This window comes from Prosopis cineraria, unplaced genomic scaffold, assembly GCF_029017545.1.
Source record: "Prosopis cineraria cultivar Desert tree isolate PC_DT_omini unplaced genomic scaffold, ASM2901754v1 PC11, whole genome shotgun sequence".
Taxonomy (NCBI): Eukaryota; Viridiplantae; Streptophyta; class Magnoliopsida; order Fabales; family Fabaceae; genus Prosopis; species Prosopis cineraria.
This window is the reverse complement of record NW_026555342.1, coordinates 18,330,720-18,344,065: the sequence shown is the minus strand read 5'-3', so window position 1 is coordinate 18,344,065 and position 13,346 is coordinate 18,330,720. Positions and strand designations below refer to the sequence as shown.

Genomic DNA, 13,346 nt, shown 5'->3' with positions numbered 1-13,346 from the left:
TTTAAAATAAAATTAAAGGAGAAACAGGCAAAGAGGAGTGTTTTATTTACTATACAATACTTGAACTTTAGTGATTAAAAAATTTGCAGAATGAAATTTTTCATTTTCTATCCTGTTTTAGTTATTGCGTTGGAAGAAAAAATTTGCAAAATGCATTTCTTTTTATATTTTAGAGTATGAACATTATAGTCATTTAACAAATGACATGAATGTCAAAGGTTTCAAGAGAATTATCACATTTCGTGGAACCTCATTGTCATTTACATATTTGAAGAGAAATTTTTTATCATTTTTCCTAAAAAAAACTTTAATTTATAAAATTATTCTAAAGAATTAAGACTATTCTCTAATAAGAAATATGTGTAATAACTGAGATGCTTATGATGAGACAAATAGTTTTTCTCATTTAATAGTTACATACAAAAATATAATATTAGCAGTAGTAAATCAAAAAGAAATTTAACAGTATATAAATATATAGAGGATTTTGAGAGCATTAAATATCTTATTCTCCTATTCATATGCATCAATCAAATGTCCTAAAATGTGTTGAACTTGCCCTTTATATGAGAGAAGCCATGTTGGATTTGGTTGTAACAATTGCTGAGTAATAGTCACGTGATAAAAAGGTACATGCATCTTATCTTATCTTATCTTATCTGAATTCTTTGGATTTGTTGTCTGAATTTTGCTGGAGATCTATAGTAGATATAATCTTTAATAACATAATTTTTAAAATATTAAAAAAAAAAATAAAATTAATTAAAAAAAGGTTGCCTGCAGAGTGTCGGCCGGCAATATATCTAACAAATTATTTTTCTATTTTTTAAAAATAAGAATTATTGAATTTTTTTAAATCATATTCTTATTAAAATATATAATAGAATATTATATTTTAAAAAAATAAGTATTCCGGCGATAACTTTTGGAATTAATTATAGTTCTTAATTTTGAGTAAAGACTTAGGTTTAGATACTCTCTGTTATTTGTTCAATATACTTTTATCCACGTAAATTGAGACAAATGGATTTTGGGACTTTTGTAAGCATAGTCCATGCTATAAGACCAAACAAAGCAAGCAATCCAACACTTATTATATTTTGCATTATGATTAATTTATTATTTTTGTTAATGATATACTGTAATATATCAATGATAAATTATTTATAAATTTTAAAATTTTTTAATTATAAACTCTTTATATATCAATGATAAATCTCTTATGTATCAATATAAATCCGTCATACTCCCAAATTTTTAAAATTTGGTCTATATTTTTTGGGCACAAGTTTTTTTAGTTAGTGAGCCAATTTATCCATGAATTTTAATACATTAATAATATTAATAATAAGAATTTGTTATAGAATAAATAATCAATAAAATATAGAAATCTTAGTATATAAGTTTTTCCTTTTAATTTTTAATATGTACTCATAATAAATTTTAGAATAAAATATTCTATTTAAATTTTGGCTAAGATGTACCTTTAGTCGTCCTTTAGTTTTACCCTAAATTTTATTTTGATCCGTTAACTTTATAAAATATTTTTTATTTCTTTAAGTCTAATACCATTAATTTCATTAACAAAAAAATATGACATTGAAATTTTAAAATATTATATGAAGTTAAATTTTTTACAAATATTAATGTATTGAGGTTAATTTTTCAAAATAACAACAATTAGTACAAAAATAATTATTTGAAATCAATAGTTTTACAGTTAGAGAACTATAAAGATACTCTATAAAATTAAAGATTAAATTAAAATATTATATAAAATTAAAGGATCAAATATACCAAATATATACTTTAATAGAGCCGGTAAACAATTGGGCCCAACTCAAGTAGACTAAAGTACCAAAGTCCTATTAACCTTAAAGTCAGTGATTTTCTAAAATGCAGCCCTTATTGATCAAGTTCAGAGTTGGGCACCTAAGCCCTTCTTTTCATTTAATTTCACTTTTAATGTATTTAATTTTTTAAAATTCAATTTTTATATTATAATATTACATATTCATTTTTGAAAATACAAATTAAAATGTTTAAAAATTAAAAATAAGTAATATAAATTTTAATTTTAAAGTGCAAGGGTATATTATAACGTCTAATTTTGATAGAATTGCAATATTATAGTGAATTTTAAAGTAATACAGATTGTATATACAGTGCGAAAGAAACAAATTTTAAAATAAAACATTTCTTTGCTATTTATATTTATATTGATATGAATAATTTATAAACAAATTTGAGACTTCTCTTCAAATCTTCGAAGTTTTCTTAAATCTTTGAAGTTTTTTTCTCTGTGTATCTCTAGTCTCCATTGTTCAAATCTTCAAAGTTTCACAAAACTTCAAAGTTTATCCATTCAAAATTTTGCATGATCTTTAAATCTCTTCGAAGATTTTCCTTGAGCTTTGATGACTTATCTCCTGTCTTCGTTACCTTCGAAGTTTTCCAAGACTTCGAATAGTTCTTGCTCTTTGTTCGTGGCATCAAAACTTCAAATCTTCGGAATGATCATTTCTGAACTTCATGGTTTTTCCGCCGAACTCTCAAGTCTTCAAAATTTCATAAAATCTTTGAAGTTCCTCTCTATTTACGAATCTGATTAACCTTTAATTTAATCTAAAATTACTCTTTATCGTTTCTAAACTCAATTACTTTCATATTAACATCTTCTAATATGTGGCTTAACTCTTAAATGAGTTTTATTTCATTAATCCACATTTGGCTAAATCTTCCATTCTTCAGAGTTTCTTCAATTCTTCGAAGTTTTAGCTTCAACGGTAATAACGCAAGGCATTAATGTGTTGTTACTTTAAGCCCGAAACATGCTATCCAGCCAAAAAAATTCTTTCGATTATCTTTTTTTTGGAAAACTTAGCATCATCAATGAAGATAAACATTGGGCAAAGCATGCAATGTTCAATTTAACAAGAAGCAAGAGTCACAATGGATAGTTTCATGGGTCTATGGATAATTAGCACAAAGACACGATAAAAAGACTCATTTATGAATATCAAGGCAAAGAAGTTATTATGCACATTGTTTCATTAAATTCTTCAATTACTCTCTTACACTTGTATTCAATTTATTGACAGCTTCGTTGATTGTATATCCACTTTTTAGAGAGTTACTTGAGAATTTCATCACTCTATGATCTACCCTAGTTTCACATGCTTAGAACAGAGTATCTTGCGTTCAAGGAATTCAAATGGGTGATACACTATCTTTGTAAGGGAAAATGTTTTAGACTTGCATAGTCAAGGTTGTATTGAAGCATCCAAGAGGGCCCGGATTAATTTTGGAGGTTATAGTAAAAAATCCCAAGGAGTAAGCTTGGGGAGGACTAGATGTAGACAGGCAATTAGCCAAACCAAGATACATTCCTCGTGTGATTTTTTCTTCTCTTTACTTCAACACTACGGTGATATTATTCCTTTTCTTATCTTCTTAATCAAGCTTTTATTTGTGAAAAATTTTATTAGCCCAATTCAGCCCCCTTTTGGGTATTTCTACAAATTTTTCCTTTAACACTCAATTGAAAGTTAAGAATACCAGTTGCACTTGGTGAAAAACTTCCACAAGAAACGCAACAAGCCCTTAAACATATGCATCATGTAAAAGGGGTAACAACGTCCAATTACTTGGTAAAGGACAATGAATTGATGCACAATCTTGCTTTCATGGCCAAGTAATGCGCACAAACATATAATTAAACAAATTGAAAATTCATCCATACATAATTTACTTACATTAATGAGGATAAATGAACAAATTATTTCTAAACTTTAGGTCTAGTAGTAGCACTATAGATTTTGAATTCATATATTGCATAAATTATTTCTTCAACTTTTTAAAAATGTGTAATTTGACCCCTGCTATCAACAAAAGATAACTTTAATCATTAGTGGACTCAAAAATGAGAGAAAGGACTTCCAAGATTACAGAAAATAACCAAAAAAAATTTTGCCGGTCTTTTTATTGTAATTTTTTTGGGCATTTTCTATAATTTTTTATATCCTTTTCTTTTTATTTTCTAGGCAACTAATGGTTAAAGTTAACCTTTTTTAACAGCAAAGGCCAAATTGCACTATTTCAAAAGTTGAGAGAACAATTTGCATAATAAATGAGTTCAAGATTTATAGTGCTACTGAATCTAAAGTTCAGAGAGTAATTTACTCATTTACCCAATCAATAAAAAACTTGGACATGATTTAAATGATTTAAATAAGAAATAATTATAATAGAAAAAATTACATATAGATTTCATAGAGTAGACTTATTTACAATAAGGCTCACAAAATTATAAACCATAGCCACATCTCTTGGGACTTGAGTGTAATTTAAAATTGAGATCAAAAGACAATAATGCCCCTATTAAAAATACATTACATCAATTAAATAATTCACAATTACTTTATCAGTAATTTACAATTTACAACTATCACTTTAATTTTTTACAACAGTAACTTCACATCTGATAGTTAAACTGATCATGAATTATTAAAAAGTTTAACATTAATTGATTACAACTATTTTATCAATAATTTAAAACTATCATTTCAACTTTTTACAATTTTCAACTTACAATTGTAATTCATGTATCTAATAGTTAAACCGATTATACATTATTCAAATTTTAATACTAATTGTTTACAACTATTTCATTATTAATTTATAACTATTACTTTAACTTTTTATAATTATAATTTCACATATCCAATAATTAAAATGTTTGAATATTTGATGTAAAAAATTAAAGTGATAGTTGTAAAAAGTTGAAGTGATAGTTATAAATATTGATAAAACAATCACAAATTATTTGATGGATATAATATATTTTTAATAGAGGCACTACTGTTTCTGTATCCTAATTTTAAATTACATTTAAGTCTCAAGGGATTTAGTTATGTTTTCTAAATTTTGCAAGACTTATTTATAAATAAACTTACTCCATAGGACCTATACGTAATTTTACTGTTATAATATTTAAACTTCAATATTATTTACGTTATTGAACCAGGAGTTCTCCCCAAAACAATCAATGAACCATACCACCGACTTGGAAGGCAAAACCTTTTATTGTTAAATAGTTTGAAATTAAAGAAAAAGCTAAGTTTCTTCTAGAGCATAAACATAACTCTAGGACAAAACAATAGCATGGACAACACAACCCTACTTCATACACATGCATTATGAAACAATAACAAGAATTATTCATCTAAAACGGTGCCGTCAGGCTTCAATCCAATCTCTTTGAGAGCCTGAGGGCACTCAGGAAGAGGTTGCTTCCTTGAGAAACCCATAGGGCTTGCATTGCGAAGCCGAGCTTTGATTCCATTCTTGTTGGTGATGCTAATCTTCGCAGATTGCTGCAGATGCTTTGATTCGTCCCACTCTGCACAATCCTCTTTGCTGCTCTTTATTGGCACAACCTCGCACACCTCCTCGGCATGGTCGCCGTCGACGACGATCCTGTACTGTCCGTTCTGGTCTGTTGTCCCCTCTTTCTCCAACGTTATATTCTTTGGGTTGTTAGAGTCCATGCACTTCAACCGTACCGTCGCGCCTAATTCATCATTGTTCAACTTTAATTTGTGACTATTACACTGCTCTTCCTCATATGTAAATATATGTGGATAATAATTATATGTTCTTAACTATTTGCAAAAAATTACATGTGAGGATAAACAAATCTTAAAACATTAAAACAATCAATAACAAATAGCACACTTATAAGAGAATTCAGAGCTAGAAGTCTCTGATGTGTGTCTTTCTAATAAATTTTATAATACTCAATCTTCATAATTTTATTTCTTTGCTTTAGATTATTGGCTTCTGTATCAAACAAGAGACACTTTAATTTCTTTTAAGTCTTGCAATATAATGATAGGGTTTTATATTATTTTTTAACCATTTTTCAAAGATAAAAGTATGTAATTTTGATATTTTTCATTAAAAAAATCATTTAACAAAAGGCAAAATCCTATTGTTCATGACTTCAAGAAATCAAAATGGTTTTTTTTTATTATATGTAGTTTTCAATAATCTAAAAGGAAAAAAAAACAAAGTTGAGAAGGTTGGGTATTATAAAAAACATTAGAAACCCTAGCCTGAGAATTCATGAGTCATGAAATCTTCATACATTTTTTTCCCTTTGTCAATCATTTTATATATACATATTTCATAAGACATCGTATAAATGTGTTTGGTTTATTTATTTCAACGTTTCATTTTACACATTTGAATAGGGTTTTAACTATAGAAAAATAGTCTAATGTCCATATCCCATTGAGAGAAAATATAACATACTCCTAGGTACCCTATCATGCATTCTTGCTTTTCCCCGATAAACTTGGTTCAAGTGTGGAGTACTTAGAATGTGAAAATAAAAGTACTTGAATAAAGAGATAGAATTATATTCAAAGAAAGGTTAAAAACAAAAATTATTTTATTTAATTTGGGATATTATTCTTCTTAATTTATACTATTAAATACTTCTTAAAATAATATTTATGTTGAAGATAAGTTTTTTGATCAAAGTAAAAGTTTATTAGTATGATTTAATAGCTATTTAATAGTTGGTTTGGAAAGAGAAGTCAGTGTAACATATATATAATTTTTTTTTTGTTTAAAAGGATGTCAAGTTTACAAATTAAACAAAAGGAGAGGTCTCTGCAATTAAAATAAAATAAGGGTGAGTTTGTGTGTTTTCATCTAAAAGATTATGATTGACTTTTTTTAAAAAAAAATCATTTTATTTGAGTTTTTTGGTGTTGTTTTCCCTTTGTATTTCATTAAACTATTTATTATATCATCCCTATAAGTTGACGTTCTATTTATTGGAGTCCAAGTTTCAATGTTAAATATTAATATTTTCATCTTTCCCCAATGTAATGAATAACATTTTGTACATAATATTTTAGATATCCATTTACTGAGATAGTTTTCCTTTTAGAGACATGAAAATGGTATAATTTGAAATAATTACTTCATTCTCCTCTCTTCTTGAAAATTCTCATAGCAGTTCTAATTAAACATTCTGGAGGGTCTATTACCTTTTATCTTAGGATTTAAATGCTCTAAAGTTGAAATTCATGAATTTCTGTGAAGTTTTTCTGTTTTAGTATTTTTCTCTCACTTTTATTATTTTCTGTAAAATATAAGATCTTCCCTTTCTTCTTTAAAAACAAACTTCACAGAAATTTTTAAATCATTTATCTTACCACGTCTTCACCCAAACTGGTACGCCTGAACAATCAAACGATTAAAATTACAGGATAGAATCATTCAATCCATATAGTTTTAAATAACCTAAGAATATCAATGTATATAAGTTCAAGGATGAACAATATATTACTTCCTCTGATCCTGTGCATAAGTCATTTTTAATATGTTTCACTCAAAGTAAGAAAACTTTAAAACTTATTAAATATGTCTAAAAATTTAAAAAGTTTTCAACTTTTTCTCTATTAAATGTATAGACTACCTCTCACCAACATTTAATTGAGAGTAAAAGGAGAAACTTGTGATAAAAAGTTAATAACATGATTTATAAATTAAAAATTAATTACCAACTATGGGCTCGCTAAGCCTGGTGACGAATTGAACGTCGCATGTGTCACAATAAACTGTGCCCTGTACAATCAGCTCCTCTCCGACCGTGTTTTGGCCATTAGCAGAACAGGAGAACAAGAGACAAAGGACTGATGAGACAGTGATGAAAACGTTAGATTTGGCCATTGTGTGATAATCTTTGTTTGATTTGTCTCTGAGATATGTGTGAGAGATATGAAGTCAGTTTCAAACGCTTTTGATTCTTGAAATTAAGGGGGCAAAGTCAAATTACTATTTGTTTTCCTTTTAGTTTGCTTTCTGAGGTTGTCATTAATTTACTCCCCCCCCCCCTCCACTTGTCTTGTGATTTTGTGACGATCCGTTCTTTTCGTGATTTTATATGACTCGAGTCTTGGCGAATTAATTGTGTCTGGTTAATTAATAAAAGATATTACGAGTATGATATTTGGATATTGAGTTAAATTAAGGCGATAAATGTCATAAACATGATGAGGAAAATGAAAGTTTACGGGACTTTGCAGATCAAGTATGAGATCAGTTTGAGTGAGTGGTGATTGGTGAACACCAATTATTTCCAGATTTAATATAATTTTTTATATCTTTAATAAATTATCATTTTAATATATAATGAATTTAAAATAAAGATAATCTTATACGTGTTTCTCTATTGAAAAATAATTTTTATATAAAAATTATAAGTTAAAAAAATTAAAGTTAAACCATTAGTTTTGGATAATTCAGGTCTCACCATATGATGAGCATTGAGACTTCCCCGATAATGTGCTCTACAATAACCCAAGAATTTTAAGCAAAATAAATAAATAAATAAATAAATATATATATATATATATATTATTGTGGTTGGATTGTAGTTATATTAATTTTAGGACAATTATGACAAGAGGAGGTGTTGGTATAGTGGAAGTGTGCATATAACTTTTACATTTGGTCTTGAGTTTGAACTTGGTTGAAGCCAGAAAGGAATAAATTATTTTTTTTACTTTTGCACTGTGAAATTACATAACTATCCTTGCCTCCACAGATTTTTTTTTCCTTTCTTTTTCTTTCTATCTCTGGCATGATTCAACATTTGGGGCTTTGTAGAAAATTCCAGATTCTACCTTCTACCTTCTTCGTCTCCTCCTACTTCCATCCGCAACGTCGCTGGCATGAGAGTGTGCGAGAGTTCCATCCGATGCTTCTCTGCTAAGCTTGTGCTCTTTCTTTTTCCCTTCTCTATTTCAGATCAGTGAGGTCCTTCTTTTTCCTTTGCCGAGCAGTGGTCTGAGCGTTCAAGTCTCTCTCCCTTCTTGTTCACATCCTTTGCCGATGTGGGTGTTTCTCATTCGTGTGGTTGCCCGTTGTTGCTTTGTCTGCCATGGCTGTGTGTAGCCTGTAGCCTCCCTCATCTTCCTCTGTCTCTCATCATCGAAGCCTCTTCCTTCTTATCTGTCCAAGTAACTACAAGGGTGAGTTAGAAATCTCTTCCTCTCTTGCAACGTGATACTATAGTTCACTGCCATAGAAAACTTTGAACCTCCTTTCTCTTCTCTCATTTATTCCGTTTTTGGGTGCCAAAGTACAGGGGAAACTTAGCTGTTGCTTTAAGAGTTTGATTCTAAAACTTCCTCCCTCTTTTATGCTACAAACTTCCTTCCCTTTTTGCTATTGTAAATTGAGGTGAGAAATTTTGATCTTTCTCTTCATGGTCTCTTCATGGTTGCTCTACACGTGCGCGCGTGCGTGCGTGCGTGTGTGTGTGAAGAATAAGAGAATGTTAGACTAGGCTTGAGTTTTGTTTATTTGATCTAATTGTTAATGTTGGAAAATTTTGGATAAATGAGAGGAGGTTAAGAAGTTTCATTGATTGAGCAAGGAATTGATGCCCATAAGATATTTGTTGAAAATGTTTGTTAGAAGTTGTTATTTGATTGAGTATTTTCCTAAAATCTCATTAAACTCCTAGGAAAATCTTAAGTAGTTTGGATGCTATTATTTGATGATTTGAGTTGGACATTGTATAGAAATTTAATTATATATATATATATATATATTTGTAATAGTTATATTATCACAAATTAAATAGCCATGGAAGATAATTATCTCCATAAGAAAAGTGGAGTTAGAAATAGAGATGCTTGAAAAGAGTAATTTTGATTATTAATTGAAGAGCCAATTGATTATCAAAATATTAGTCTTTGAGATATCTATGAAATGTTTGGAAAAAAAAATAAATTAAAGTTGGGAATTGTTTGTGGTATTTTTCTGAATTGATTTGGGTTGAAAGGGTACAAAAATAAATCTTTAAAATAATAAGATGTTATTATTTGGGCACTAGGATTTAATGAGCAAACATTGTTGTAAGAAGATCGATTAAAAGTAGAGAATGTCTCAGGTAAGTGGATAACGTCCCAAATAATTTATTGACAAAGTTTCTTTTCATCAAAGATATTGATTTTAACAATTTACAATTTTATCTATTTATATATGTTTGTATATGTATATATATTTCATAAGCATTGATTATTTCTGTTGATTGAATAACTCTATTTTCTGAAGTCATGTTATGTGCTTACAACATTGATCAACTTGCTTTTTTTTTTACAAGTTTTAGTAATCCTTTATTCGACAAGGACAATCATGAAAATTCGTGAAAGAGTTTGTAAGTTTTTACATTGAAAAGAATGGGTGTTTACATAATTCATGTGAATCTGATATGAAGAAAAGAAAATTTTATTTCGATAATAATTATTTTTCTCGCATGTCTGAAAATTGATTTTTAAAGAGACTTTAGACAGAATACTAATTTCTAATGGCAGTTCCATTAACCCTTGGCACACCATGGTAAATTACTAGCTAGTTTAATTTTTGTGAGCTCTATTCTGACGTCTGTTATTCGTAGGTCTCGTATCTATGTCTGTTTTGTGGCTTTGGCTGTGTTTGGTTACTTACCCTCGTGGACTATGTATCCACGTCTGTTTTCGTAGCATAAGTTGCTTCTGGTTATTTGTCCTCGTGGATAATGTGTTCATATTTGTTAATTGTTCAGATAAGTCCCTATATATATAAATTTGATTATTTAATGATTTCATATTCTGTTTGTTTTAATTAGCAATATATTTTTAATTACTTATTTTGTTTATTTGTTTCCTTGAAATTAAGTTATGAAAATATTTGATATGATAATTTAATGGTTTAAGATTTTATTTAAAGTTATATAGAATTCTATTATTCCGCATTTATTTGAATCTTTATGGAGATCATTGTTTTTTTTAAAACTTACATAATTATTTTTAACTTTTCTTTTATTCATATTTAATTATTTATTATTGGGACGTTATTCACTGAAAATTTTTTTGGTCTCAGATAGTGTAGCTGACACTGAACCATCTGCCAAATATTAAGGAGTCTATTACTGATTAAAGGTGGACGAGCTAAGGATTAAGTATTCTTTTGATGTAATGTTTTAAATTATGAAATTTTATCTTGTAAGCTTAGTTTAGGTGCTCCATATAGTCTATAGCTAGAACCTTTATTTTGTTACATATTTTGCTTGGTGGCCGGAAGGAGTTGAATTCCTAATTAATATGATATTTTGTGTAAAATATTGTGTTATAGAGTTTTTAGGAGATCCTGTTTAAAGAAGAGGTTCTGCCAAAATTTTTATAAAAATATTAAAACTTTTGTTAATGCCAAAAATGTTTATGCATGTTTCTAATTCAAACTAGAAATATAATTAGGTCTTAGTTATAGAAAGATTAATCGATCTAAGGCTTAAATGATGTGCGATGGTTCACATCCTATGCCGGTCACCCTCTATTTTTGAAGTGTGACATGCTCACTTTATGCACTACTAATATATATATATATATATATATATAAAAGACTCTTGTAACATTTATTTCATTTTTTAATTTCATAGTATTTATTAAATGTTGCAAGTTCCAATGTTATCTAAAGCCATAAATGGCATTTTGACGATAAATGAAAGACTGCGAAAGTGAGATTGAAGCGGCGCCGCTCGTGTTATTATTTTTTTAATAGAAAAAGCCGTAGTGCTTGTTTATTATTTTTTTATGAACATAAAAAAGTTGGTGGCTTAAAAATATACTCCCTCCGCGCTCATGTAAAGAAATTTTTTTTTTAAATATAAGAAGTTGTTAGCATATTTTTTAATGAATGAACCATTATATTTTTATTAAATTGAAAAGAGAAAAGGATAAGTATTCTCATTAATTTACTTTAAAAAAAGAGATTCATTTTTTATTTATAATAATTAGGGACAAAATTTAAATATTATTGTGTTTTTAATTAGATAATTAATTTTTATTAGTTTGCGTGATTTGATTAAAAATATCTTATATATAGAAACAGAAGAAGTATTTCTCTTTTCAAGCATACACTTAATCAATATAGTTAACCCTCATATTGTCATAATCCATCATAAATACTAGTATATATCACTATTAGGGTTTTTTTTTTTACCAACTCAACAAAATTAATAGAGTTTTGTACACATCAACATATTTAACTTCATCAAATAATAAAGACTAGCATTATAGACAAATAAATTTTAAGAAAGGAAAAAAAATATACAAACTAATACCAACATATGCTAATTAAATATACAGGACTAGGGGTGAAAGTAGGCCAAGCTATTATCACGAGGCTTATAGCTTAACCTACTTCAGACTTAGCTCGGCTTAGTTACTATAGGCCATATTAGATTCAAGCTTAGCCTATGAGCCTAATAAAGTCAACCTATTTATATAAATAATAATAAATTATTATTATCATTATTATGTGATGTATTATATATATATATATATATATAATGTAATATATGTAATATTATATATATAATATTTACTTTATGAATTATGAAATAATGGACTTCACCCCTTTAACCCCTTTCTTCTTGTTCTTCCCCTAAATCAAAACTTGCTAAACAGGCTCCTATATTTTTTTTAAACATGCTGAAACTATGATACATTTGATTAATGATATATTAGTTTCACCATTTTATTTTTGATCAAAATATTCTTTTTTATTTCTAGTTTCTTATTAGTTATATTTTCAATCATATTATACTTATATATTGATTTTTGGGAAAACACAATCATGATTGGTCCCTATAGTTTCATCATGTTTTACTTTTAGTCTCCATAATTTTTTTCAATGTTTTCAATTCTTATAGTTTTAACAAAATTGAGTAGCATTTGTTACCTAAGTCCTTATAGTTTCAATGTCTTATAGAGACTGAAAACATTAAAAAAAAACTATGGGGACTTAAAACAATAAAACTATAAGAATTAATGATTGTGTTTTCCTTTGATTTTAATGTTTCTACTTTATTGTTATATAGTATTGTAATTAATAAGTTCTCTTAATTATTATATGTTGTAGTTGAAAAATCAGGTTAATTATGTATATGTAGGCTTTAACAATCCTAAACAAGTTTGATAAATATAATGCTAATATGTAAATCTATTTAAAAAAACTTACTTTTAAGTAAATTTTTAAATAGGCTTTTAGGTTAGACTATATTTTAGGTAGACTTAAGTCTGAGATGTGAGAAAAAAAGCCTTATACAAGTTTTAATTTAGGTCACACTTATGTCTCTAATCTACCACACAAGTTCAAGCTTATTTAGCTAAAACCAAACTTGACTTAACCTATTTTCACTCTTAATAGAGACCAACAGCTATATTTTTCTAAAAAATTTGTCATCACCTCCAAGAGAAGAAATTAAAATTTCATCATAT

The 13,346-nt window shown here is 27.8% G+C and overlaps 1 protein-coding gene across 1 annotated transcript; it reads right to left on the bottom strand.

Moving 5' to 3' along the window:
• Window positions 1-5,027: 5,027 nt before the first annotated feature.
• On the bottom strand, window positions 5,028-7,820 carry LOC129285130 (olee1-like protein). Its single transcript, XM_054920690.1, has 2 exons — window positions 7,578-7,820; window positions 5,028-5,572 (listed from the first exon to the last, which is right to left on the bottom strand). Exons 1-2 carry the CDS (start codon window positions 7,744-7,746, stop codon window positions 5,217-5,219), a joined length of 525 nt encoding a protein of 174 aa, XP_054776665.1. The 5' UTR covers window positions 7,747-7,820; the 3' UTR covers window positions 5,028-5,216.
• Window positions 7,821-13,346: the final 5,526 nt, after the last annotated feature.